At 35.1% G+C, this 26,434-nt stretch overlaps 1 protein-coding gene across 2 annotated transcripts in view; it reads right to left on the bottom strand.

Annotated features, from left to right (window-relative positions):
* Positions 1 to 21,075, bottom strand: part of CTF7 (protein) — a 75,066-nt gene extending 53,991 nt beyond the window's left edge. For both annotated transcript variants that reach the window (XM_089809794.1, XM_089809795.1), the window contains exons 1-2: positions 20,896 to 21,075; positions 20,730 to 20,813 (exon numbers count right to left, since the gene is read on the bottom strand). In XM_089809794.1, the coding sequence (XP_089665920.1) occupies positions 20,730 to 20,813; positions 20,896 to 20,987 (176 nt within the window). In that variant the 5' untranslated portion in view covers positions 20,988 to 21,075. The remainder of the gene's footprint in view (positions 1 to 20,729; positions 20,814 to 20,895) is intronic.
* Positions 21,076 to 26,434: the final 5,359 nt, after the last annotated feature.

Here is a 26,434-nt window from a genome sequence, read left to right as displayed (position 1 = left end):
TTGCAAATCGATTTTAGCTTGCTAAATTCGATTTTAATGATATTTTAACTGCCAAAACATTGTTAAATAAAAAATTTGGCATCTCCTAGGCTGTCCTTGTTTTATTTTTGCAATTTTTAATCACAACCGGCAATTAAATGGGCTAATTTCACTTTGAGATAAGTAATTTTAGCATGGCATTTAAATTTGGGCCATTAATAAAGGGCTAATTTAATTTTGCTCTCTTCCAGGGCAAGTCGGCCAGCTTGGAGGGGCAAGAAAATTTTGATATAAGAGGGGCTCCCCCCTCTCTCATCTCCTCATTCCATCTTCCTCCTCCTCGTGTGTTGAGCTATTTTTCTCTAGAAGGGAAGCTTGCAAACTTGGGCGATTTTCTTTGAGCAAATTTTCCTTGCTTGGCAGCATTTTTCCTCTTCTATCTTGGGCGAATTTATGCTCTAGGTCAGATTTTGGAGCAGATCTGAAATTTTCTTGCTTAAGCAATTTTTCTTGGGGTCTGATTTTCTTTCCAAAGGCTGCGATTTCAATTTCCAGATTTGGGCGATTTTGTGGTAAAGGAGATATATGATCAAAGGTTTGATTTTTGGCAAATGTGCGCAATTTCAAGGAAGTCAAAATTCTGATTTTTGCTAGGGCATCATTATTTGCAAGGAGGCTTGAATTTTAAGAGATCTGATCCGAATTTGAAGAGGGCCCGGTTATTGGTGAAGGCAAAATTAAGGTAAAACTTTATTCATTTTAGAGATGAAGATTGGTTTAAAGGCGGATTCTATTCCTTGTTCTCGCTTGGTTTCGTTTCCCTTATATTCTTCTTGCATTCATCATCCACCACTCCATCATCCCATTGATAGATTGAAGTTTGGAGAGATAAGTGTAGATTTCATGATAGGACACTTGGCGAGGTAGAAATAAGCTAAACCACCCTAAGTTGAAGTTGAGAGATATAAGTGTAGTCCATCCTAAGGTAACGATGTAACATCTGGTTTTCCAAGGTCTAGTTTATCATTCAACATACACAAGGAATACAGTTACTTTTTCGTTTCATAGGAAGACAGTTATATCATTCATGTTCATGTGAATAAGATTTACAGTTAAAAACAATTATACAAAATTTCTTAACTAAAAACTTGGTTTACCATCAAATGAAATTACTACAAAAATTGAAAACCACATACCTCGGAATACTGAGTTCGAATCAAACTAGGGATGCTTTTGCAACCACTCAGGTTAGTCTACAAATACACTATAACAATTTCATAGGATGACTATCATCTACAAACTGTTATCTTAAAACTCAAATAATAATTTTAAATAAATACCACTATATTTTAAATTAGGGCATCACATACCACTCTATCAATTAGGGCATCATTTACCTTCGGTTCATTTAGGGCTTCTAATACCACTATCTCACTTCGGGCTTCCACTACCACGAATTCATCTAGGGCTTTTGATACCACGGATTCAATTAGGGCTTTTGATACCACTGATTCAAATAGGGCTTCCAATACCACAGATTCAATTAGGGCTTCTGATACCACTGATTCAAATAGGGCTTCCAATACCACGGATTCAATTAGGGTTCTGATACCATTGTATCATTTAGGGATCCAGTCATCTCTCAAATCATTTAGGGCTTCAGATTCTTTTTCCTCTGATTACTTAACTGTGACAGTATCTCAGGATTAGAAAATATACTTATATTCGTTATTCATATATATGAAAGTAAAATGATGATAACAATGAAATACTTCAATTTAATCTTACCTCTTCATAAATAAAAATGATATTACCTGTTTCCGATAAACAATTGAATGCATGGCTTATCTCTGTCTGACGCATATCCAACATCTTGAGAGAGGTGAAGCATTGTCAGGGGCTTAACCACCCAACCTCGGACCACAATATATCCCTACACGATCTCTATCGAGAAAGGCCCTCCCTACCCAGAATTGACAAGGAACATCATTCCATCCATTGGGCATCATGATATATAACACGCCATACGACTTGGCAGTAGGAGATCACCATAACAGGAAAATGCATGAGCTAATATATATTAGTTTGTTTATGTATGAATGTATAGGTCACTGTTTTCATTCTTGCATTTCTTTTTCACAGGTTCATTTACACCTCCTCACCATAATCAGGCCATCAGGCCGATGATTCCTTGGTGCCTGAACATTTAACCTTTATTGATATGTATTGTATCCTATTCACCTTATTCTAGCTCACAGCCTGGTGAATTCCTTGGTAATCTGTTTTATGATCTCATCTCTGTTTTAGTTACTATTTCCAAACCTTATAGTAAATGCTATCAAGAAATAAACTCCTTAAGAAAATTCAGAGTGATCGTCCATTCAGATATCAATACAATTATCTGATTTGAATAGCAATTAAGACTAAAGAGATTGACTGGTCTACAACAGTTTATAATGATTTTGTTATAGGAAAAGAATTACTGTGGATATCTTCTTCTGATTTTTGGTCACGGCAAGAATCAAGTCATTCTACAAATGATTAGACAAATCTGGAAATGAAAAGACCAACTGGTAATGAAATTCGATGGGTCATATATACAGTTTGATGATTTAAAAAGACATAATAATTCCAAGACGTATGTAAAATTCTGTACATCTGCCTACAGGAAAGACTGCATATTTAAATCCAAAATAAAGAGAAGGAATGAAATCGGTTCTTTTGTGGGATTCTAAAAGCTGGCTTACGTGACTTATCCCTGTGAAGGTGTAGCTCGGGTTCTTGAGATATTTCTCCAACTGGCAGCAATATCCTAGCCGTATACTCCTTAATTACTTGTTGCTTCCTCTGCAACTAATTCTAGAACTTGGTTGGAAGGTTTTTAAAAAAAGATAATATGATTCGCAGGGCTGAAAGTAATAAGGAACACTAAGGCTTGAAAATAATAAACAAGGTGCCAAGTTACATTGAAGATTGTCGATGATCAAACAAAAGATGGATGCTGAGAATGTATAAAGGTTTGCATAAATATTTTTGAGCCGACCTTACGGCTACAATCAGTTATAAAGAACCCATACGAATTCACTCAAATCGATTTATTATGCCAAGTTCTATCATTAAAGAATATTAACTTAGAAATAATAGAGTTGGAAAGTTGTAATTCGAAAATAACTCAAATATTATTATAATTCGAAAATTATTAAAATCTTATAAGTACTTTAAAACATCATTTTATTAAATTATTAATATATAAAGATGCCAAAACATTTTTATATTCAAATGCACATATATAAACTATTATTAAAAATAATACGGTGAAAGATAATTTAAAATCCTTTAAGAATACGTTTATATTTAAACTTAATCAATTAAATTAAATTAATTATTAACAACTCATGCAGTTCCAGAGATGTGCCCTGTTTCAAATCGCTAGGTTCTCTACCTGTCTGTCCATTGATGGTGATGCCCTGCCTAATTCTTTTCTGACAATACTTCCACCCCTTCAACATACTCCCTGCAAAGAATTTCTCTGTAATTAAATTATAAATTATATAATCTTAAATAATCATAATGGTTAACCTTTCATCTTAATTCCACGAATTCACAATTAACGATCAAATAACATATCATGTGCACTTGAAATGATAACGACCAACTATCTCACCATCTCGCCAGATTATATCAAATTAAACTGCCAACTAACTTCATGTGAACCTCAACGGCTATATTTTAAGCTAAGTCAAAAATTGGGATGTAACAAACGAAGAGGCAGAAATAAGTGGTAGTCCCACTTCTAGGTTGAAGGTTGGAGATTGATAAGTGTAGAGATAGGACTTGGTGAGGTAGAAATAAGCTAGATTCCATCAATAGAAAGAAGGTCGGAAATCAATAAGTGTAGTCCATATCATTTAGAACAAAAGGGCATAAATAAGTGTTTAGGATGGTAGATGTTAATGCAAGCAAGAACCCAAAGGGACATGATGCCTAAGACCACTTCTCGAAAGTGAGGCAAATAAGTGATACCAATATCGGTACAGTGAACATGATACAATTAAAGGACAGATTGAAGTGAGGGCAATCCCCCATGGCAAAGAAAATCTACAAAAGCAAAATTGTACACATGGCGGCCTTCCCTCCTACCTTGCCTTGTCCAAAATTGGTAATGGAGTGTGCATCCCGGTTTGATGTTGTTACCAAGTCTGTCATTTTTTATGAAAGGAAGAGAGTGTTAGCCAAAATCGGCAGACAACTGGTCGAAGAAACATTTAATATCCCCCACTACAAAGGAATGACAATGGTAATGATGGATTAGGCGGCCAAGTCATTTCAAGATAATCAGGAGGCTTTCTTCATTCACCTAAAGCAAAATTGGTTACACAAAGGCAAAAATGGAGTTACCAGCTCATCAAGGCTCACCGTGTCAAATTTCAAATCAGAGTATAGGGATTTCATTGTGCTTCTCAGCTGGATCATGGGCTTAGCTCAAGGTATGTAATTCGAGAACTAGATGTATTATTTTATTGATGGAATTGAAAATGGAAAAAGAAGATTTAATTGGGCTAGGATTATAAGCGAGAATTTAGAATTGCAACTTAGGATTGTACAAAATCAAAAGCAATTCTATGTGGGGTCCTATCTTTTCTATTTGACTGCAAGATTATATGAAAATCCTGGACTTAAGGCCTTAGGAGTATTGGCAATGGGCCGGGACAATGTTTCATGCACAAGTGCTATCCACAGCTTCATTTGCACAACACCAAAGATTATAAGATGGTTTGAGACACCTTTGCCATGAAAACGGTAAGGATATTGCAAGGGACACCTACTAAGAGGCTCTCAATGAAAGCAGAAGCAAAGGTTAAGAAGTATGGGAGTTGGTTCATCCAATTTTCGCAATTCACATATATTAGAGTTGCAAGAAGTACAATTTGTCCCAAAAGACTTCCAAGGTACCCACCCGACAAGGTAGTTTTGATGGAATTGGCTAGGCAACTTGAGCATTATGACAAAATGATGAAACTTAAAGGTGAGATACGGATTACCTTCTAATTTGGAATTGGCAATGATAGTTGCCCCAATCCTGTCGCCTTTGCAGCTGTGGAGAAAGAATTAGAATGGTATCATCTAGGATGGTATAGAGCAAGGCAAGGATTCGATCCTAATGGTCTTATCAAGGCATCTCACACAAATACATTTAAACATGTTCATACTATAGAGGATTTATGGGCCAATGCACAGGATAACTTTCACGTGAGAAAGCTGGCTTTCTGAAGATTGTCAATGAACATGATGAGGGCAATCAGATGGAGAGGCCTCAATATTCCCAATCAACTAGAAGATGATGAAAATGTGCTAAGAGAAGATTATGATATAGTGAATGGAACGGAGTTGAGCCCAATGGATTGAGATGATCACCAGGATCCTTCTTTGGAAGCAGTTACAAGGACGGTTGATTTGCACATCGAGTCATGGTAAAATGGGGAGTTAACAAAATTACAAAATCAAAGGATACACCTCACTTATGAGAAGATGAAACCAAAAGAAGGTCCAACAAAATCAGTCTGACAAAAAGGTGAGGGCAGTAGCCAACAGCAAAGAATAGTTAAGAACAGGAAGAGAAGTTTGGAGGTTGAGAAAAGTAAAGAATATCAAGAAAATTCAGCAAAGAAACAAAATGCAGCACCGTCAAGGGAGAGCATAATTGAGGCTAGAAGCCAAGAGGATAATACAAGTGGGCAAAGGGTCACGGTAGAGGTGAGCTCTGATTCAAAATCAAGTGGTTACAGTGATAGCACCAAGTACTCTCCTCTATCGGAGAACCAACATGGAGAAGATGTGACAGTCACCAGCGAAGAAGAGGATAGGCCAATTGATATAGAGGAAATGAGCCAGGCGCCGGAGGCCGTTGGTGATGCTTTGCTAATCGAACCAAATCCAGATTTGGGGAGATGCACTACACCACTATGGTTAAGGCAAATGCTTATGCCAAGAGGCAAGGTGGTGACTGCCCGAACAGTTGAAGATATCCAAGGATTAATGGAAAAGGGTGATAGCGAGAACTAGAAACAAATTGCAAAAACAGTGGCAAAGGTAATCAAGAGCGACAATGATGGTCACTGAAAAGTTCAGATTGCTATACCAACAGTTAACAAGGCATTAGATGAAATTGTAGCTCAAGAATATGAGATAGTTGAACATAACTTGGGAAGGATCACGAATGACATGGAATGTGAGGAGATCCAGGAAGGCATCATTTCAATTAGAGAAAGGTTGAGGAAGGCAAATGAAAGGATTGTAAAGTTGGAGGTCGAAAACAGGTATTGGAAAGATTGCCAGCCTATCCAACAATTGCATCAAGCAGCCCTTCCTCAAGACAGCGAGAGCAACATGGAAGAGATATCGGCTCAGCTGCGTGAAGTCAAGGATTGGATCCATGATACAATCCAAGATGGGTGAAATTTCTTGTCTTCCTTTGTCTCGACATTTAGGTCATTAGTGGCTATTAGAGATAAATTCAGAATATTTGAAGGTAAATGGAAGGATTTCCTTCCAGCCAAGGACTTAGCCATTCACAAGCTACAAGCATTCATTGAGCTACCGGAGAAATATTTGGAAAGAGTCAAGTTGGTAGATGGAGGATTGAGTACGGTGGAGTCTTGGTTTGTTGCCTTGACTATCAAATTGAGAATACTTGAAGAGGTATAGAACAAGGTTGCACTAGCCCCAGTATGACACTTCCATTTCAACCATGATGAGCGATGTTGGGGCTGTGCTTGATTTTGAAGATATCAAAGAGGAGAACATCAATGAGACAGAATTTGGACCAAGGTTGGATGAGTTGGGGAAGGTTGCCATCAAGAAGAAACATTTGGGCACCCTTGCCTCCCTCAATGCCTTTATCGGATATGCGAAAGAATATGAGAAGGATCATGAGAAAACACTGCAAGCAATGAGCAACATGATGAATTCAGCTGAGCTCAAGATGAAACATACATCTTGCCCTCCCATGAAGGAAGTCAATGACAAGCTAGCCAAGTTCATTGCTTTGGCTAAAAAGATGAAAGAAATAAAGGGGTAGAACTATATTAGATCATTTGATGTAAGCCCAAGTGGCAAATTCTCCTTCTTCTTGGGTAGGATAGGTGTCTGATTCTGATTAGCTACCATTTTGGTGCCTTCTCATTGGTTGCCACTTTTCTTTTTTTTCATTGGTCCATTGATGAGGTGGCATCTTCTCATTGGCCAATGGGGTGCCAACCCTAATTAGGGTTTCTAGGATCCAATCAGGATTGTTGGTTTTGCCCCTTAATCTCTACCGTTGGTTGTAATTTTCGCCTCTATATAAGGCCATTTGCTCTCATTTGTAAAGGGTCGGAGAAAATTGTTGCTAAGATAATACCAAAATTGCCTCTCTTTATCATTGTTGTGACTTGCATGGTGATTAAGAACATTTGGTGATATTACATGGTTTCTACATCCAATAGTTAGAATTAGATTTCCTTTGAAGCTATTAAAGTAGATTTCATTTTGAGAAAGTTGCTAAATAAGAGTAAGAGTAGATGAATAGTTGCATGGTCATATTAGTGGATGTTTGATAGGGATCTATAACTAGGCCACTAGCATCCTAGCGGCTTGTTAGGAAGCCTTGTGTGGTAAACTAGTCCTTTTCCCTTGAATCATTGCATCTATGGAGGTAGAGCAGCTGGTTAGCTTTCATCAGATTCAATCCTTGTCCATTCGCTAATCTTTCCATTCATAGGAGTAGGAGTAGAATAGCTAGTTGAGTAGTCGGATTTCATCCTTAGAAAGTTAGGAAGGTAAAAGTCATTGGAGCATTATTGCCCCCATCGTCGCGACCCTCAACACTATCTAGCACTAGACCCCCCATCATCACCACCATCAACATCATTTGACACTCGTACAAAATCATCACCATCACACCAAAAATCCAAGAGTATCCTTAAATGAACAACATAAGGCCACCTACGTGATTACTAGCAACCCTCAATACTATCTAGCACTAGACCCCCCATCATCACCACCATCAACATCATTTGACACTCGTACAAAATCATCACCATCACACCAAAAATCCAAGATTATCCTTAAATGAACAACATAAGGCCACCTACGTGATTACTAGCAAATCACATCGATATAATTGAGTTAGCATCCACAGGTGTAAGGAACATTGGAGTTTTTCTCATGTCTTCATGAGTATTAACTTTTCAAGAGAGGAATTGAGTGTTTGATATCCCATATCAAGTGTTCAATTGCTATATGTTATGTAGTGGTGCAAAACTGACATCAACAAAGTTGTTTGGGTAGTGGGTCCAGTTGTCTTCCACAACTCCTAACAGGGTTGGAATCTCTTAATAGGAACTCATATGTATTGAATGTATTCATAGACTCCTAACAGGGTCCATCCTCTAACAAGGAATATTTATATTAGTACATCATCTTGTGGATACCATCCCTACCAGGGTTTTTCCTCTAATCAAGGGTTTCCCTAGTTAACATATCTGGTGTTATTGTGTATGAGTATCTTGTTGTGGTTTTAGTTTATATTGCTCGTGTGGTTAAGTTTGTTTAAGGTTGATAATTGTGATAATAGTTGAATAACTGATTAACCCCCTTCCCCCCTCAGTTATATCAATAGACTATATATTCTAACAGATTCATTTCTTGGATCTATACAAGCCCCTCCTTGGTCCCACTTCAGTCTTCCCTTCCCAGCCAAATAGTAATAGGACTTGTATGTGCGTGCACCTCTCTCTCTCTCTCTCTCTCTATATATATATATATATATACATATATATTTATATATATTTATTTATTTATCTTAAAAGTACTTATTATAAACATATGAACATAAAATTACGAGTTCATTCTATTTCTCTATATGTAAGACCATATATGGGTCCTCACTCATAATAGAATTTAGATATAATATTCAGCAATCAAAATTACTTGTTGATTGCTTGCCAGCCATACATTTGATTTGCCAAAAAGGCCAACAACCACTGTTGATATGTATTTCTTTTGTATTCCTTCTGAATACCAAATAAATAATAATTTTCCTTCCTTTATGATAAGTAATAATTGTATTTATAATCTACTATTCTTCCATAGAATAGCAGATATGATATACATTAAATTAGAAATGTCTGATCATGTTGAATAGGGTAGAAGAGATCTTATTTATATGTCTCCAAAATTGAGTGGATGGCATCCTTTGATAATTGATAAGACACCTCTCTCACTCCTCCATAACTATTAGTCATAGTTACTAGGAGACCCATCTCCTACACCCTGAGACGCATCTCGGAGACCCCCAGTACCGGAGACACGTCTCTACGCACCAGAGATGCCCCCAAAAATGTTTAGATGCACGAGGTTTTGGTTGCCATCTCCAAAGTCCCCCAACCAACAATTGATGTCTCACACCAAAAGTTTTGAGCATAACTCTTAAATCTTATACTCTATCATCACCCCTTAAAAAATTGTTATTACTTATATGTTAGTAATGATAATGATAGCCACTATAGTCTTCCAATAAATTTGCTCAATTGCCTCTACAAAGACTTGTCAATATGTATAATTATTCCCCTTTCTTGTAGTGCTATGATCTACAAACAAATGCTCATTTAAAGAGATCACATAAATGGTAATAAGAGATATTTGCGTAACATCAACTCAATCGTTGGAAATAATGGAAGCCACTGGGTATCTCCAACCTTCTCAAGTATCTTACAAGGACAAATCCATGCGAACCTTCTCCACTTTCAGAAGAACAATAGAAAATTTCTCATAATCACACACCCCATATCCTTTGACATCTAATATGAAATATATATTGAGTTTTGAATTCTTTCACCCTTCAACACTATGACTTTTGAGTTTTGTGTATTTAAACTTAATGTTATAATATCACTATTCTTGTTTTCAAAGTTCTATGTCATGATGATTTCTAGAAATTGTTAAATTATATTAAACAACAATTAACGTATTATGATAATGTTTCATACATTATCATTAATATATTCAATTGATTTATATAACCACCTTATTAGGGCATTATAATATAGTCTGCAAGAGGGCGTGACAGTGGGCCTCACTAGGATAACCACCTTCAACCTTGTAATCTTCTATGCTATAGGTTTTTGTGACTAAAGCATAAAACCAGTCTCCAAGCTACTAGCATACCCAAGTGCCCTCCAACCTCCTATGGAACTAATTTCACTCAGCTAGGTCAAATAAAGATGATGCTACAGACCACAAACTACATAACCTTTACTCTTCCAATAGCTCGGGCAGGTTTCTTGACGATGCTGGTCTTCTCCAAGGCAATGTACTTCACCCCTCAACCAAATCAAAGTAAACAAGGATACCAAGTACCTCGACAATTGCATCCTTTCAAAAAATAAGTTAGAAAGAAGGCATCTGAACAACCAAAAATGGAGGAGAAAAAAGAACCATTTTCACAAACTGTGAGAATTTATGAAAACCTTTTGAAGCATGTTTTACAATAATTAATCCCATGTGCATAATGTTTTAGCAAAAACAGTCACGTGACCAAGAGTTATAGGTAATTAATATGATTGTTTTCCAGAAAGCTGAATATATATCAGCACTAGCACAGTAGTTAGTTCTATTTTATTTAATTTTTACTTTCATTACCTTTCTTGTGGTTGGGCTATATAATTTTCATTACTTTTTTATTATTGCCCCTATAGAGTGACTTCATCTTTTTCCTCTTTGAGACTTAATCATCACTGCATCAACTCTCCAAGGGTGTTTGATTTCAACACATTTTAGAATATGGTTTTTCTCGATGCTAAAACTCTTTTGAGAGGTGGATCTCTTGATTGAGCATTGACCTGCAGAACCAGCAGAACTATAAAATGATCTCTGAATTCCTAAATCTTTTGTTATTGTTGATGATGACTCAACATGTGCTTAATCCTTTCAAAATCAAAGTCCGTCTCCATAATTATCTATATCATTAAGAGGTTGAAAAAAATTGTTAATTGAAATATGTAGGGAACCCAACAAGTTCTTCATTTTCTGTAAGTCCTAAAGAAAGTTAAATAGATTTCAACATAGCCACCTCAATTTCTTTTGGATACATCAAGGGAAGAAGACGAGAGAAAAGGAGTGCAAAAGACATTTCAAGATGGAGATGGGAAAGCTGGTAAATGTAAGTGATGTTCCCAGACCAGCTCATGTTGTGATATTATTGGATATGATATAATGAGAAAATAAAAGCATTAGGTACAAAGATGTAATTTTTGACAATAATGAACATAAATAGTAAGCTACAAAACAAATATGCCAACCCTGAGAAAAAATTTGGAAATAGGAATCGTAAAGCAACCTGCAATTTGAGCCCAAAAAGTCTTGGACTATGTGAGTGGATGACCTAGTTTTGGAGGAGTCTGCAGTTTCAGTCCAAAATTGTTGGACTAAATGGCTAGATGACCTAGTTCTTAAGATGTCTGATGCAGATATTGAAAATAGATTACTGATTAGCATGTCTGTAACATGTTAAAATTCTTTAGTCTAATTGCCGATTTTAAGTAAGGGAAAAACATCTATCTTAACCATATGAAAAGAGACAAAGTTTAATCAGTTATTCTATGCTTTCACAGGAAGGGGAGATAGAATATAACTGTAATTTGTATTTCAAATTAACTAGAACTATCAATCATTTCAAAGACTAGATTCACTTGACGTTCAGTGAATAGCTACCATTCCACTTGCATTTCATTAACTAATTCTGGACATAAAGGAAATATTTAAAATACATAACAGCAATATATTCATTTAATGAAATATGAGAATCGTGAAATAAATACCAAAGCATCAGCAGATGTTACCATGTGTTGTGCAAATCTTGGTATCTACGAGAGAGGTGAAGCATTGCCATGGGCTTAACCTCCCAACTGCGGACCCTTAGTATCCCCACACAATCTCCATTAACAAAGTCCCTCCCTACCCTGGGAGTTGGCTTGAGACGCCCTTATCCAGCCACTGAGCATCCTGGTGTTAGAGTGTCAACTAGTTAGTTGACAAGGCTGTGGACACTTTCCAATCAGCCTATCTCACAACTGCCAGCACTCTAACCTCTGGTGACCATAGTGGCAAGCATGCCATTAACTACCTTAGCAAAGGATTTTAGATGGGCAACTCAAATACCGCTCGACTTGACAACAAGAAAATATAAAGATATATATATTTTTTTTTTATTTTTTTTTTTTAAATATTTAATGTAGCAAAATTTGGGATGTAACAATGACACATAGATTATCTCACTCATCTACCTACGCTTGACTTCAACCATATTCTATGGTTTGACAAATAATCTTCTTGGAAGAGAACGTGGGCATAGTGCTTTCCAAATATGTGCCTCCATATTTCCTCTTGCATAGAAAGGAGTCTAGTAATCATTAAATCTACACCAGTTTCAACAATCTTAATAGACAGATTCTTGATTGCATAATAATCCTTTCTAGTTTAAGAACCACTTTTTATAAAATTATAGGTATTAAACTCCCTTATTGTGCTACTCTATTAAAAATTGATACACATCAACGAGTTGTTTCACATAATGTACCAACATTGCGTAATCACTCATATATCTTTTATATGTGAATGATCTTTCTAGAAAATCACATTTAAATATGTGGAGAAAAGTGATAACTTAGATGATCTTATGATCTCATTATATTTTTTGATAGGTATTATGATCTCATTAATTATTACAACTTTTGTAGCTCCGACCAGTGAATGTCACAATCCACACCAATTTGATAATGATTTTATATATAAAAGTATCATTCATGAACCTAAAATGTTTCTTCCCTTCTTGGCTTTCCCATTGGCTAAGTCACAGGGTTTGCCGCATTTCAGCCATGAAGTTCGAAATTCAGCGAACTTAAAAACCCTGCCAAAAAATCGTTCGAATTCGCCCCATATTCGTACACGTAAAGGCATAAAGTTTTTTTGAAATAAAATATATTGAAAATGCATTTACAAGGGCTTTTCCAGGTCGAGCAATGCAATTCGGTTCATCTGCGAATGTTTTTGCCATCGCTTTTCAAGGTCAAGCGGTTTGTATGAATGAATCCACCCCCGACAAAAACGAATTTTCCTGAGTTGCCAAATAGGGTAAATATGACTGGGAGAAAACCACGTACTCCGACTGGGCAAATCCTTACGAAATGCAAATAGCTCAACGTGTAGATTTGTGAATTAACACTCAGCTGCATTTTTAATATAAATATTAGATTTAGTTTTTAACATTTCCATTTATTTTAAAGTTTTCTTTTCCTTTCAAATTGTCCTTTCAATTATTTTTTTATTAAATCATTTAGATTTGATGTTTAATACATATATTAAAATATAAATTTAAACATTTAAATTTTATTTTAAATTATTAAATATTTGTTATTTGATTTGTGTTTTATTATATATATATTAAAGTTTAATATTTTAAATATCTAAATTATAATATATTAATTTTAGTATATAATTTAATATATTAATTATTATATTAAAAATATTTTAGATAAGTTTTAAAATATTATAATATAAATGACTTTTTAAATTTATTTATTTATATTTATGTTTAACATAATTTTTTTAATTTTAAAGATAAATAATTTATATTTTTAATAATAAAATTAATATAAGACGATTTTTTTCCGAACATTTTGTCCTAGTCGAATTTCATCCGAATTTTATTGTTGTCGAACTCGAATTCGAACTCGAACCTTGTGACATAGCCCATTGGTATATAACTCATAAAATAAGCTTTCCCATCAGTAAACAGCCTTCTCCAATGAGCCTTAAAAATATCTATTTCCTAGCAAGGGCATAAAAAAAGTAGGAGATAAACTAGAATTGTCCAATTTCCAAACCTTTTGACTCATTAATGATTCCTTCCCATTCCACAACTTGTTTCCATTCGAGGATGAAGATGTATTTATACACCCATGGTTTAAATAATTTTTATTTTTTTGTTCCATAGTAATCTATCTAGCAAGAAATCATGAGCCTAATGGACTTGATGAAGTCAAATCTCAAACCAAAATTTGGAAACCTTTTTATGGTTAATTGTTCCTTCTTACCAGTTGTTGCTGACATAGGCAACTTCAAATATCAGAACACCCTTGGAATCAACCCCCTAGAATTTGCAAATTATATGGGGGACGGAATATGCAAAAATATTCAATGTCAACAAAGACAACTTGGCATTGGCACAATTTGAAGGGTTCAATGGACTTGCTGAGTAAAAGGGTGAAAAGGCCAAAGAAAAGAATATAGCAAGAAAGTTATTGTCATGAGGATGGTTGATGGAGCATCAAATGTAATATCTAGTATACGGAATGAGAATGGACAACATCCATAGGTATACAGGGAATTCTGGAAAGACTGAGAGTTCAGTAACCTTTTCTATGTCTCATAAAAAAAGTATGAAATCTTAATCTTACCTTTGAGGAGAGGTAAGTGCTACTAAATTAAATTGTAGCAATTGTAAGGTGTATAGTCCAAAAAAGTTAGCACCCATTTGTTTGGAAGCTTAGGACTTATTGGGCCCCATTTTAGTGATTTTCAACAGATGCATTTATGCTTGATTTCCTTCTCATCTTCCCTTTTCTTCCCACAATCTCCTTACACTTCCTAAATCCGGAAGCCAATTTCCATATTTTTGCCTTCTCAGGTATATATCAACTCAAGTCAAGCCTATACGTGGTATAGGTCGACTCAAGCTGGCCTATACCTCAAGAGGTGAAATTTAAATGGGTTTCAAGCCCAATGTGAAGATGCTCCTTTTCTTGCTCTTGATTGTTGTCGGCCTTCTGAAATTCAATCTCAAAATGAGTATATAAGAACATTTAAGTTCCTCATTTTATGTCCACGAGTATCTATTTTTATTACAAGCAATCTATGTGGAAGCAACTTTTGGTGATTTCAAGTGTAATTGATCTCTTTTGGATTCAATATTTTAAGGCTCCTACTTCAAGATCTCCAAGTCTTCTTCTATTTAAGATCCATTCAAAGGCAATATTATCTTATTGATGCAAGTTTCTCTATTCCACGGCGGTCAAGTAGATGAATTCAAAAACAAGCAAGAAGATCCACATCCATCCATTCTTCTTCTCCATTCAAGTGATTGAGCATACATACATTTCAGATCTAGGATTTGGCAAGTGTTGATCCATTGCATTTGTAAAGACATCCTTGATTCTCCAACACATCTCAAACAAGCATTCATTCATCTTCGTGGGTTTATCGGATCCATATCCATCCATGAGGGTTTGACAAGCAAGGTGAATGCTTACATTTGCCTTGCTTTTGCATGCTTTACTTATTTCATTTCAAGGCATAGTAACATGCGGACGCATCCCACCCCCCTTTTGCCCCATGCACCGAGGACTTGGGGACTCTGTTCCCCCGTCCCCGACATCACCACCAGATTCCATCACCTCCGTTGAGGATGGGGGTACGTCCTAGTGATAACTATTTGCTGATTTCACTATTTATGTTCAATGTTCGATGTTCCAATTCAATGCACTATTCAAGTATTTACTCTTACATCTTTATATCTTATATTGCAATACGTATTTTCATAACTAGCATTTTAAGTACCATATGTATAGTATATACAACCCTCTCGGTCCCCCACCGCCATCCGCCTATCATCCCCAAATTAAGGCCCCTCTGTCCCCCTGTCCTGGAAACTTGTCCCCCCATTCCTCCGTCCCCAAGGCCATGTAACTATGTTTCAAGGTTAATTCCTGTATAGGGGCTTGACCAAGCAAGCCCCTTCCCCCCAACAATTTCCCATTTTTCCTGTTTGCAGGGAACAGGCAACGAACCTATAGATTCGGATTTGTGGAGATTTGGAACTAGTGATAGACACAAAAGAAAGCCCCATAGTCTTTGGCATCTCAAGGTACAAGTTGAATTCAACTGTACTTGGAGGTATAGGCCAAATTTGGTCTAGAATCAGCCTTCTCCTAGAGCTCTGAACTTTCATGGTTGAGGCTTTAGGGTCCCGGATCCAGAACAATTTCAGTTTTTGACAGTTTTACAACAATGTTTTCCAAATCTTAAGTTTTGTCCTCTTCTAACCCTCAAGGTGAGTACATCTTCATTCTCATTCCCTTTTGGCACATTCTTTCATGCATCAGATTTGATGTTAAATTTGGCTAATAATCATTTCCTCAATCATAGCATAAGATCTCTTGCATATTTTACATATCGCAGATTTCTACTTGTATAGAGAATACCCTAATCCATCCTTAAGCTAGATCTTGCATTTGTACCCCTTTCATCCTTTTGGGTTGTGCAAATCAGATTTGGCTTGAGGATCATATTTTTGCATTTCAACATATATGGGGAGTGGGGATCTACCCTTGATAACCCTTTCACATATCACATTAGGAAAATAAATTATACCATAATATAGGTATACATAGGGAATACCTTTTCAAGAGAAAAGGGCAACATTCCAAAGCAACTCTATGTATTATTCAATAATCGATGGTCAAACACACTTGTAAAGTATAATCCCTAATAAAAGATCTAGAGGAATTTTAGCAACATATGAATACCTTTAAAAACTCATTATCAATGAGCCTCTATCTCAAGCACCTAAAAAGTAGGAAAAGCGATATATAAAACCGTCTAATGCTAATTACAAAACATGAACTATAACCACCCACAAAATAGCACCCGAATCTCTTGTTTAAAATCCAGACCCAACTCCCAAGATGACTCCACAAACTAAAAATATCATATTCCTTACAGCTGCAATAGCTCATCATAATCCATTTACCAACTTGAGCACAACATTTTGTTTCTATTCTCTCCATTAAAAGATGCCTTATGATGTCAGATTACACTTCATAAGCTGGTTGACAAGTGTAACTCCCCCTTATAGCTCACTTATGCATCATTGATGCCCTATACTGCCAATTTGGGAGGCATTAATTTTGAAGGCCATAACTTTTGATCTAAGAAGGCAAAAATGATCTCTATTGCCTAAAATTTATATTCTGATTTTTTGTGTTCTTGACATTAATATACAAAGTTGAGACACCTCTCCTAATGCATTAGAGGATTTGTATTTGAATCATAAGATTTGTAAGCATTGGTGGGCGTCATCCATGTACTTGGAAATCATTAATGTCCAAAAATACACTAAGGTCATGTCATACAACTTTTGAAAGAGGGAGGCGCGGGCATCAAGGTTTGAGGATCAACGAATTTCAAAGGCCGACAACTTTCACAAATCCCACCATCTTGTTGAACCTTACAAGTCTTTTAGATGTATGTAGAAGTACTAAGGACCCATAAACCTAGGGAATTACATGTGTGCCACATAGTCTCATGAATTCCAACAAAATTTACCTTAGAAAACATTGACTTTCATTTTTAAAGATGATGGTGAGTTAGAATTCGTTGTCCATAGTATATATAAAAGGTGAGCACCTACTCCTAAGAACTTTCAAAAAGTTATTTGTTTTATAGAACTAATATGACTAACAAGGTTTTATGGTCATTTTGGACAGGGCCATCAAGACCTGATAGTCTGGATAGTTTTTAGAATTCAGAAATTTGATAACTGAGTTAAAGGAAGCATGAATAGGTTCTGAAATTGTCAAATGAGTCTCAAATTATCCATATAAGAAGTCACAACAGGCAAATGGACAGCTTGTTTTTGTAGGAAAATGTCTTTCTTGAACCAAAGGGGCTCACATCTAAGGGACTGAGCTGGAAATGACCAGTTGCTAGATGCAGCATTGCACAATTTGAATATCACAGAAGATTGAAATGTGATCTTTGATGATGTTTTAGAAGGATAATACATGGGGTATGTTCCTTAATTTTGATATTTAACAAAATAAAACTAAGAAAAAAGGTATCATTTTGGCCCCCAAGATTGACGATCTCTTGAATTGGCAACAAAGCGCAAGATACTTCACAACATTAGATTTAAAATTCAATCAAGAAAGTGGTAGGAATCAATTTTTAAAAACCACACTGTTGGTTATTCCCTTCAAGTTGAACAATGTCCCTGCCACTTCCACACAGCTAATGAGTAAGGTAGTGAAATTGTAGTTCGATTCTTTGTCATATTATATACCTTGAAAGCTCAATTTACTTCTAATTATCAAGAAATCTTTGGCTTACAAGGTATTCATGGTTGGAAGTGATAAGTCAAAAGTTGAGCAAATGAAGTTAGAGAGGTGTCCATACCACAAAATTTGAATTAAATTTGCAGCTTACAAGGAATTTCCCAATGTTTGAGGAAAAACACTTCTCATCCTCTGATATTGCAAAACACTCACATTGTCCAAGGGAGGTGAAAATTTTAAATATGCAAAATCCAGCTAGTCACACTCAGCTCATTGAAGCAAAATATTTCCAACACATAAATGCTTGGGCTACAAAACTACAAATCCCTTTGGAAATTGATGTCGATGCCTCTGGTTATATATTATCACCACTGCTGATATAGCATAGCAGGCCAACAGTTTATCTGTATCATTAAACTCAAGTGCACCATTCAACTGCCTTGTACATGACATAGAGGTTAATTCTAGTGCTCAATCAATCTGAGAGAAGAGACTCTCTTCCGTGGTGATCAAAAATCATTTCAAATACTATAAACACAATCCAGGTGCTTCAAAACCAGCATTTAAGCTATTGACATTTCTGCAACAGAACCAACTAGGTATTCGATACATGGAGTGAGAATTGAGTTAACAGGGTACTTGTTAAAGCCACCAAAGCTTCCTGCATTGGGGGTGTTCAGAAGTTGCAGTATAGATCACAAAGAATTCAAGCTACAAAAGGAAGATTATAGAGATTTCTGATACATTTAAATTGCATTGCACTATATGACTCATAAGGATCCAAGTGAAGTCCACAGATCATACAGAATTGAGCAGAGCTTGCTTTATGTTTGAGCCTGGACATGACACAAGAGGATGAAAATTGCAATTAGAGTGGGAAACGTATACAGCCAAAGTGGTGGAGCAATTTGGGTTGGCAAAACAATCTCGAACTTGCAAATTTATAGGTACTGCTTAGAGGTTAAAGCTGATTTTTCAATATATGTGATGTTTGATGTGCATTGTCCATTGTAATTTAGCCTTCCAATAGAATATTGGAGCATTGAATTGCACTCCCTGTACCATATTGTTATCAGCCATCCATGTACTTATCCATGGAATTACATGAAACTATATAAGGATGCAATTAAAGCTGATGTTTCAATATATGTGATGTTTGCTGTGTATTGTGCATCATAATTTAGCCTTCCAAGAGAATATGGGAGTTTTATATTTCACTCCCTGTGCCACATTGTTATCAGAAAACAAAATCCGTATACTCATCAATGTAATTCCATGAAACTACGAAGGACACGATTATTTATATGTTATAGTGGATGGATTCAAAAAAGTAGCTATCCTAGCTCCCTGAAGGAAAACAATCGCCGATAGGGAAGTTGCAAAACTATCTTTGAAACCCTACGTATGTTCTTTGGATGGCTAGAACCGATCATTTCTAGTTATGAGAGTGGATTTTAAATCAGCTTTTGGGACTACATTGTGGGAAGCTATCGGCTCTACGTTGAAACGCGGCACTGCCTTTCACCTACAAATGGATGGAAGAAAGAAATGGTAAAATAGATGTCACATTATATATTCAAGGGAAACCGATAACATAAACATCGAATACTTTGGATGAGATCCTGAAAATATCTGCAACATTCGGATAGCCTGGGAGGAGAGTGATCAGATCCCGTTTCAAAATATTTTTGGTTAACCAAGATGGTAGACATCGAGTAACCATGGAGAATGAAGAAGCGCAAGCTCTTTAAGCCACCGACAGAATTCAGAGCTTCAATAAGCGGGTATATTAACACAGGTGTCAAGCCAAAGCCATAAAAGCCAATAAGATGAGTGTGTCACCAAGCAGCTCACAGGAAAAACAGAGCAGGACTATTCAAGCAAGGGCCATCTCGAATGCGCAGGAAAGGAGTTCAGGCTAATTAATGGTGGAGTACTATCCATTCAAGTTGGAATTGTGCTCCAGTATAAATTTAACTTACCTTGACCAGTAAGAACCTTCAATGTTGGACAAATCAGCTACTATGGCACCTAGAGGATCGAAGAAAGAAAAACCTGTTAAAGATTTGCAAGCAGAGATGGTACGAGAACGGCAGACCCTCAGGAAGCCTTGTCCGCTATCTGAGGAATCTGAAGAAATCCAACAGCTCGGAAATAAGGACAAAAACGGACAACAAACAAACTGAAAAAAAATTAAGCATTAGTAAACAGATCATTTTTAGCCTCTATAATATATTTCCAATAATTATTATAAAAAGAAGGCCCAATGTTCTGACAGCCCGTTTGAGTATTTCTATCCGGGTTTCATTTCCGGCTTGCATTTTCAAAATGTTGCTGCTGTTATTCCCCTTTTTTCTGACTTTCCTTTATTGTAAGTGTATCAGGTCCCCTGAAGCTGTGTTGTTCCATTTTCATGGTGCCTGAGCAGAAGGGTTGCAGTAGGATCAATGTGATTCCTGGCAACTGGGTCTTCGTGCCGAACAATTGGATAATAATTGGAACACAGTGTTAAAACAATAATCTTATATTTTTATCTCCATAAGTATAAAAGCCAATCAGAAGCTTATATTTTTTATTCCGCCGAGAAGCGGATTCTGATACCTGTTTTCAGCAGGTTTTGCAGTACGTCGGTGATAAGTGACGGAAATCTTCGACGAATTGACTGTTGAAGTAGAGATCCCCGCACTGCAAAAGAAAGAATTAGCATTTGAATTTGTAAATCAAGATGAAAAATGACGGAAAAGTAACTGAAAATTGATGTGCTCACCAGTCAGGAAAATAAGAGCCCTCTGATGAAAAGACTGATCTGCGGACAGAAGGCTTCAAGAAAGACGTAATTTCGCTTTGCTTCAATGCCATTGTATACGATGATAACAGCGTTAACGCATTGTGTTTAACCCCTGCTTCTCCTCCCCGGCTTGTCAGAGGCTATTGCTTGTCTTGGCGCGCTTTTACATGCCATTTTTAAGGACTAATAAAAATTTAGTCCTGGCCAAACTCGTGATTTTGGGAGAGGGGTTATCTTAAGAAATTTGAAGAATTTTGTTTTTCAAGTAGGGCTGTTTCAAAAGTTTATAATAGTAATTGATTTTTATTTTTTATTTTTTATTTTAGTTTTTGGAATTTATGGGTTTTTTAAAATTTGTAATATAGAAGGTCTTAAGTTCTAGTCTGTATTCATATATGTGTGACCTCACTCAATTTTGATATATTTATATATGTGTCACCTCACTCAATTTTCATATAATAAACATATTACATCAAAATTGAGTGCGATCATACATATATAGATAAGAGTAGAACTTAAGACCTTTTATATTACAAATTTTAAATAACCCATAAATTCCAAAAATATATATGTGTGTATCTATATGTATACATATATGTATATGTTTATAAAGTAAGGTTATTTTAAAAGTTTATAATAATAATTGATTTTTTATTTTTTATTTTTTTGATAATTTATGGTTTACTTAAAATTTGTAATATAGGAGGTCTTAAGTTCCACTCTACCTGTGTGTGTGGGGTCTCGGCTAATTTTGTGATATATATATATATATATATATATATATATATATATATATATATATATATATATATATATAAATTTTAAAATTAGTTATTTAAAAAAATATATATATGAGTTTGAAAAAATGGGGAGCAATTTTAAATAGAATGGTACTTCATCATTGAATGTATAGTTTACAAGGAAGTGTGTGCTTAGTAAGAAAATGTATTGAAGGTTTATAGTTATTTCAAAAAGAGCATGAAGATGAATTAAAAGAGTTTTGTTCATGGTCCCATTTAGTGTTTGGTCTTGTGGATTGCATTAAAATATTGAGGATTATGAATTTGATATTGAGGAGAAGAAATAAAATTATAAGAAATAGGAAGAAGAACTAATACCAACAACTTCTTCTATTGGTAAAAAATCAAGGTATGAACCAAGACATCATTCTAAAAAGTAGATTATTAGTAATAAGAGCATGTGTTATTACCCAAACTAAGGCAGTGAAAGACAAACATTTATATTGCCTACTTTTAGAAATTGAACATGAATCTATGACAAAATCTTATAATGATTAGAGTTAGATCGAGGGAATAAAAGAAGAGTAAAATTAGATTGAGAAAAACCAGACCCAAGAGCTTGTTCCCAAACTGACATGAAATAAATTTGTTGGATGGATGAGAGTGGTAAAGTTGTGAGAAATAAAGCTACACTTGTCTACAAAAAATATTCTCAGTTTGAAGGATTTGACCTCAAAGAGACTTATACACCTATTTCTTAGATTGAGGCCATTAGAATATTCCTGGTATTTACAACTTTCAAAAAATTCAAGGTTTATCAAATGGATGTCAAGTCAATATTTCTAAATGGTAAGTTGAATGAAGAAGTTTACATTAAGAAACCAAAGAGATCTAGATCATAGGAAAATCTAGATGCAAGTTATAGATTAAAAAAGGCACTTTATGGAATGAAAAAGGAACATAGATCCTAATATGGTAAATTGGATAATATTTAATCAATAAGTGGGAGATATTTCCACAACAAGTCAAATTGTGATATTGCTATCGGGATTTAATTGTCTAGTTTTTTAGTCAAACTCGTTGACCCATGCTTCATGAGTAGTGATTCAACACAAATCCATCTCTCATGAGAATAAATGGAACCCTTAGCACTCATTAGATCTAGGTGATTCTTACAGAGGTGAAGCACTAGGACTTCCCGGGAGTTCACCCATCCCAATAGTACTCCAGCTTGAGTTGCTTAACTACAAAGTTTCCTCCATGGTTAAACCCACTCTTCTTGTAATCCCATTTGCAAAACCTTCACCAAGTGTTGTGTCTTGTGAACCATTCATTAAAAATCCCCTTAAGCTCATCAATTGATAAGTAGGGGATATGTCCACAGCAAGTCAAATTGTGATATTGCTATCAGGATTTAACTATGTAGTTTTTGAGTCAAACTCATTAACCCATGCTTCATGAGTAGTGATTCAACATGAATTCATCTCTCACAAGAATTAATGGAATACGTAGCACTCATTGGATCCAGGTGAGGTGAAGCACCGGGACTTCCCAAGAGGTCACCCATCCTAGTACTACTCCATCTTGAATGCACTTAACTACAAAGTTTCCTCCATGGTTAAACCCACTCTACTTGCAACCCCATTTGCAAAACCTTCACCAAGTGTTGTGCCTTATGAACCATTCATTAGAAAGCCCCTTAAGCTCATCAATTGATAAGTAGGAGATATTTCCACAACAAGTCAATTTGTGATATTGCATTAATATGCATTGGTGTGTGCACTGATCGATTTCTTTTGTACATCTATATCTTTTTGGATTAGTGTGGGTGTGCTTTCTCCCAGGGGAGGGAATAATGTGTTAGCTAGGGGGAGAAAATATTTTTCCTGATCCTTTGTCACTATTGTCAAGGGGGGAGAACTTTTTGAGTGTTTTTCAAGAGCTTTGGTTGATTATGTTGATCTTATTGCTATGATTTGTTATTGATGATTGCCACAATCAATAATAAAGGGGGACATTATTAGAGTGTGAGGTTAATGGTTGTCCTTTATGCCATCATATTTCTCTCAAGCTCTAGTTTGTCAATAGTTATGCACTAACATTGTGGTGTTTAAATGGTGTATTAGTTGATTACATATTTGTGATCATTCATCGATATCTTGTATATTAGGTAATGTGTTTTATTGTTGGTTGATCATTAATTCTTTTACCATTTCGTGCCTTGGTGGTAGTATGAATCATTCTGGTGGATGATATTTTGGGCTGATCCTTTGTGACGCACATGGTTGTTCAATTTTAGTCCTAGCATCTTTTCCTATTGTGTTCATCATAACCGTTGGTACCAAATATTGTTGCAGTATGTTGATTTCTTTGAGATCATTATATTTCTCAAGGCGGTCTAGCCTATCTCAAATATGGTTCAGCTAAACGATTGGTGTCATGCATTTGATATAAATATAGTATCATTTCAAGAGGGGTTTATGCAAGTCCTTGAATTCAAGTTTTTGTATATTATTCATGTGATCTTGTTTCTTATATGTGAGTTATATGTGGTGTGACTATGAACTAACTCAATTAATTAATTTGAGGATATGTAGGAAGTATAAAAATATAATTACAAAGGTTGAACAACTATATTATGTAGTAGTTTTTATGGCATCTATCATGTACTAGCTATAAGCTTGTTAGCAGTGAGCCTTATTTTATTGGTAGTTAGCCTTAATATATTTATGGGGGCATGGTTATCATTGAAATGAAGCCTACTACTAGCACCTTTTCATATTGTAGTAAACATTTTAGGTAGTTATCTGTATAGTACAAAATCATCCTAACTGGTGTTTTTCATTTTACGAGAACCAGCTTCTCTATAGTTTTCCTAGATTAAGTTTTTCATGTAAATCCTAGTGTTGATTGTATTGGTGCTTCTATGCTTTCATGTTTATATTTACTTTATTGATTTACTATTTTATAATAGATAGATCTCAAGTGGTAGATTTTTATTATTAAATATTAATCAATAGATCAAAAAAAATTATAAGTGTTTGGGAATAAATGACTCACTCCCCACTCTTAGTTATTTGACCCATTCAACACTGTTAAGTTGTCATTTTTTAATGGAGAGGTTAAAGAAGTTTCATAGAACAACCAAATGGTTTCAATCTATCAAAAAATCCAAATAAGTTTCCAAACTTGAGAAGGTACCATATGGACTTATGCAAGTTCCTAGGGCTAGGTATGCTAGACTATATAGATATTTATTGTAAAAAATGTTCAACAAAGCTATGCCAAAGGAAGATGGCACTTTCATTTTTCATTTAAAAATGAAATTAAAAAATAAAATAGTTAGAATCTAGACATAAAATCTTTAAAAACTCTAATATCTTTATCTTCAAATTTGTAACAGTTTAACAATAATATGTGTCTAAAAGTGATTTTTTTTTCAAAACGCACATTTCAATTTCAAAGTAGGAAAATAAGTGTAATCCAATATTATGGGACTACCATAGTTCTAAGGAGATATGAAGTCTTAGTTGCCAATTAGAGGAATAGAAGTATCTCAATAAGGATTTAGAATAAGTCTAAAACCCCTAATTATAATCTCATGTAGCTTGAAAATATTAGACAATTGTGTCCAATGACTATATAAGTTGCATATAAAGAAAATAATATTTTCATTTCAAAATTGTAGCATACAACTAGATGCATGGCCAAAAATCATAGTTTTATAACAAGGGTCTATAAATTTTGCATTGTGAAATGTCTTAGTTACATAGTAGGGATTTGTTAATCACATCTGATTATCTTTGTATTATCAATTTTGTGTCTTTTGTAATACTTAAGTGGTAACAAACACACAAAAAATGGTATTGTTATTGTGAAGATGAGTAATAATAGATCTCAATAAAATCACACCTATGGCTCATGAAAAGTATATCCTTTTTTAATCTTCTTATTATAGAATACAATATTTAACAAGGAAAAAAATTGTGGTATCACTATCTCCTATTATACGAGACTCACTTCTTGAGAATACCAAGCTTACAATTCATAAAGATTTAGATATCTTGAGAAATTTTATGTATGAATTTGAAGAGTAGGGACTACACATATCACAAACAAGGTATGTCAACAAGTATAAGGGATTTTTGTCTTTGCAAAAAATGGCATCTAGTAAGACCCATGGAGATATCCAATAACAAGAATTAAGGGTGAGACACTTAAGGCTCTATTCAACTATATTAGATCTTTAAGAACATTCACCCAGTGTGAGCTATCATTGTCACATTGAGATTAAGATGAGCAGTCATACCATGTTCAAATGGAAGCACCCACCATTTGAGACCTTTTAGATTATGCCCTTTATTGAATTTATGGAACATGGTTTTGGAAAGATAACTACTAAGAGGGAGAGTTAGTATTGACACATAATTCACCTAATCAAACTTTTAACCATATACTCATATCTGTAATATACTAACAAATAACATGTTCTCATTAACTTGCATTTATTTACTTATTATCTACTACAATGTAAACTTGCTTACTTATTGTTGTAATGTAAAATAATAAACACATTAAAAATCAAAATCATGCATCCACGTTAACTTCATGATTTTCGGTCTCGTAGAAAACTCTTGGCTAGAGGGAAAAACTATGGTGGGGATGGTACCCATAAATCTTCACTCCAATAAATAGGTCAGCATTTGTACCATTATGCTCATTGGTGTCTATGACTTAATCTAAAGTTTGTTTAGTCTATTTATTCATTTCGTGTAACA

Source organism: Cupressus sempervirens, chromosome 11, assembly GCF_028749045.1.
Source record: "Cupressus sempervirens isolate cs-2001-9-10 chromosome 11, ASM2874904v1, whole genome shotgun sequence".
NCBI lineage: Eukaryota > Viridiplantae > Streptophyta > Pinopsida > Cupressales > Cupressaceae > Cupressus > Cupressus sempervirens.
The sequence above is the reverse complement of the archived record's forward strand: the minus strand, read 5'-3'. Positions and strand labels throughout refer to the sequence as shown.